At 39.4% G+C, this 1,918-nt stretch overlaps 1 protein-coding gene across 2 annotated transcripts in view; it reads right to left on the bottom strand.

The window, feature by feature from the left end:
• Positions 1-1,918, bottom strand: part of LOC106458122 — a 15,507-nt gene that overhangs the window by 11,673 nt on the left and 1,916 nt on the right. For both annotated transcript variants that reach the window (XM_013917582.2, XM_013917583.2), the window contains exon 2: positions 1,733-1,767. In XM_013917582.2, the coding sequence (XP_013773036.1) occupies positions 1,733-1,767 (35 nt within the window). The remainder of the gene's footprint in view (positions 1-1,732; positions 1,768-1,918) is intronic.

Below are 1,918 nucleotides of genomic sequence, written 5' to 3'. Positions count from 1 at the left end.
CTTTGCCGTGTAAACGACGCAACTAACCTACGTATGCTTCCAGACCTTCAAATAGTCCTCAGTCTGTTGCAATCGTGGTTGAATACGTTTGCCGTGTAAACGACGCAACTAACCTACGTATGCTTCCAGACCTTCAAATAGTCCTCAGTGACTGGCCTCTTGAATTCTGCTTACGTGGCTCAGCTTTCTGATGGATCAAATCTGCAGCAGAATTCTTCCACAGTTGAGTTATCTTTACACAAGCGATCCTAATTTAAATGTTTTACGGCATCCAAGGTCAGTTCCTTCAAGCTACCGTAATGTGCACCTTGGTTTAACATCCAAATATTCTACATAGTCATCACCCTAAAACGCCTCAGGAACCAATCCAAGTCCTTTTTTTGCAACACCTTTGTATGATGATGGATTGATTCTATCGTGCAGATCATTGAGGGCAGCCAACATGGTGCCGTGTCATAGTAATAATATATTCTAAACGACCAGTTGGAAAACGTCGCAATGAGCAACACATCCTACTTTACCTTCTTTCACCAAAAGTCACACGGTGTTGTCTCAAATGGTTTATGATCTGTATTGTCCCTGCGAACTGGAAAATTGAACTCCCCTATTTATCTAACCATTGAATTACTGAGTATATACACCAATAACGAGTTTGGTGGTGCTGGGTTCGCGCTGTAAGATTGATGACGGGGTGTTAAATCGGCCAGCTTCATAGCCAATACAAAACCCGTCTGACCATTTATGAGATGAATACAGTCGTCTCCTTTCTCGTGCACCTACAACTGGAGATATAAGCACTTTTTTGTGAAAAATAAAGCCAATCTGTAAGAGCACCCCGACGGCATTTGAGTGTCGTCCATGCTGAAAGTGGTCCAACAAACGTATATCAAAACATGTATGTTACGTAGCAGAACTATCCCACATTTTTTCAAGGACGCTATATATATTCACACAATTGTGGCATTGTGCGTGTGTCCATGTATGTATGTATATATAAAGTATCCGTACTATTACTTCGCAAATTTCAACGGTCATGGTTGTAGCAATAACAACAAGACGATGCCCCCCCCCCATGGCTCACCGGTGAGTCTGAAAAGTTATAACGCTAAAAATCGGCTATCGATACTCATGGTGAGCACAGATAGGCCATTGTATAGCTTTCTGCCTAATTAAAACAAACAAACAAACACTCAAACAAGAAGGAGGCACTTTAGTTCCTCATTTATTCGGCAGGTGTCTCTTATGGACCTTAGCAGCAGTTTATCGTTAAGTTTGTTTGTTTAATTGATTGTAATTAAGCACAAAGCTGCACAATTAGCTCTCTGTGCTCTGCCAACCACGGGTATCGAAACCCAGATTCTAGCGTTGTAAGTCTGCAGACATACCGCTGGCCACTGGGGGGCGTTATCGTTAAGCTCGCTTATAATCATGATTTACTTATTTATTGTCGCACACATGTAACTTTCAATTAATTTTTCAACAGTTCACATAAAATACATTGATTGAATAATGTGACTTTATTAGGACTTATATATGTGTACAAAATGTTTTTTTATTTTTGTAGAAACACGATCGTAATTACTCTTTCTTGTAGAAAATAATTTGTTTTGCTGGCATTTTTTTATATACGATCGATAAAACAGTAGTCTTGATGTATCTATATTTGATTAAGTGGTTTGATTATTTTTATAATAAATAGTTTACTATTATATAAACGTATTAATATACTTACAAAATACAGGATGCTGATTATCATGGCCCACTGACCTGTTAAAAGAGTAAAATAAAGAACACCAAGATAAAGTCACTACTTCCTCACTTCCATTAAAAAACCCAAAACAAAACCTTGTTCTTTGCTCGTGGTGCCCGGCATGGCCAGGTGGGTAGGGCGTTCGACACGCAATCTGAGAGACGCGGG

This window comes from Limulus polyphemus, unplaced genomic scaffold, assembly GCF_000517525.1.
Source record: "Limulus polyphemus unplaced genomic scaffold, Limulus_polyphemus-2.1.2 Scaffold418, whole genome shotgun sequence".
Lineage (NCBI taxonomy): Eukaryota > Metazoa > Arthropoda > Merostomata > Xiphosura > Limulidae > Limulus > Limulus polyphemus.
Note: the sequence above shows the minus strand (reverse complement) of the source record. Positions and strands in the feature narration are given on the sequence as shown.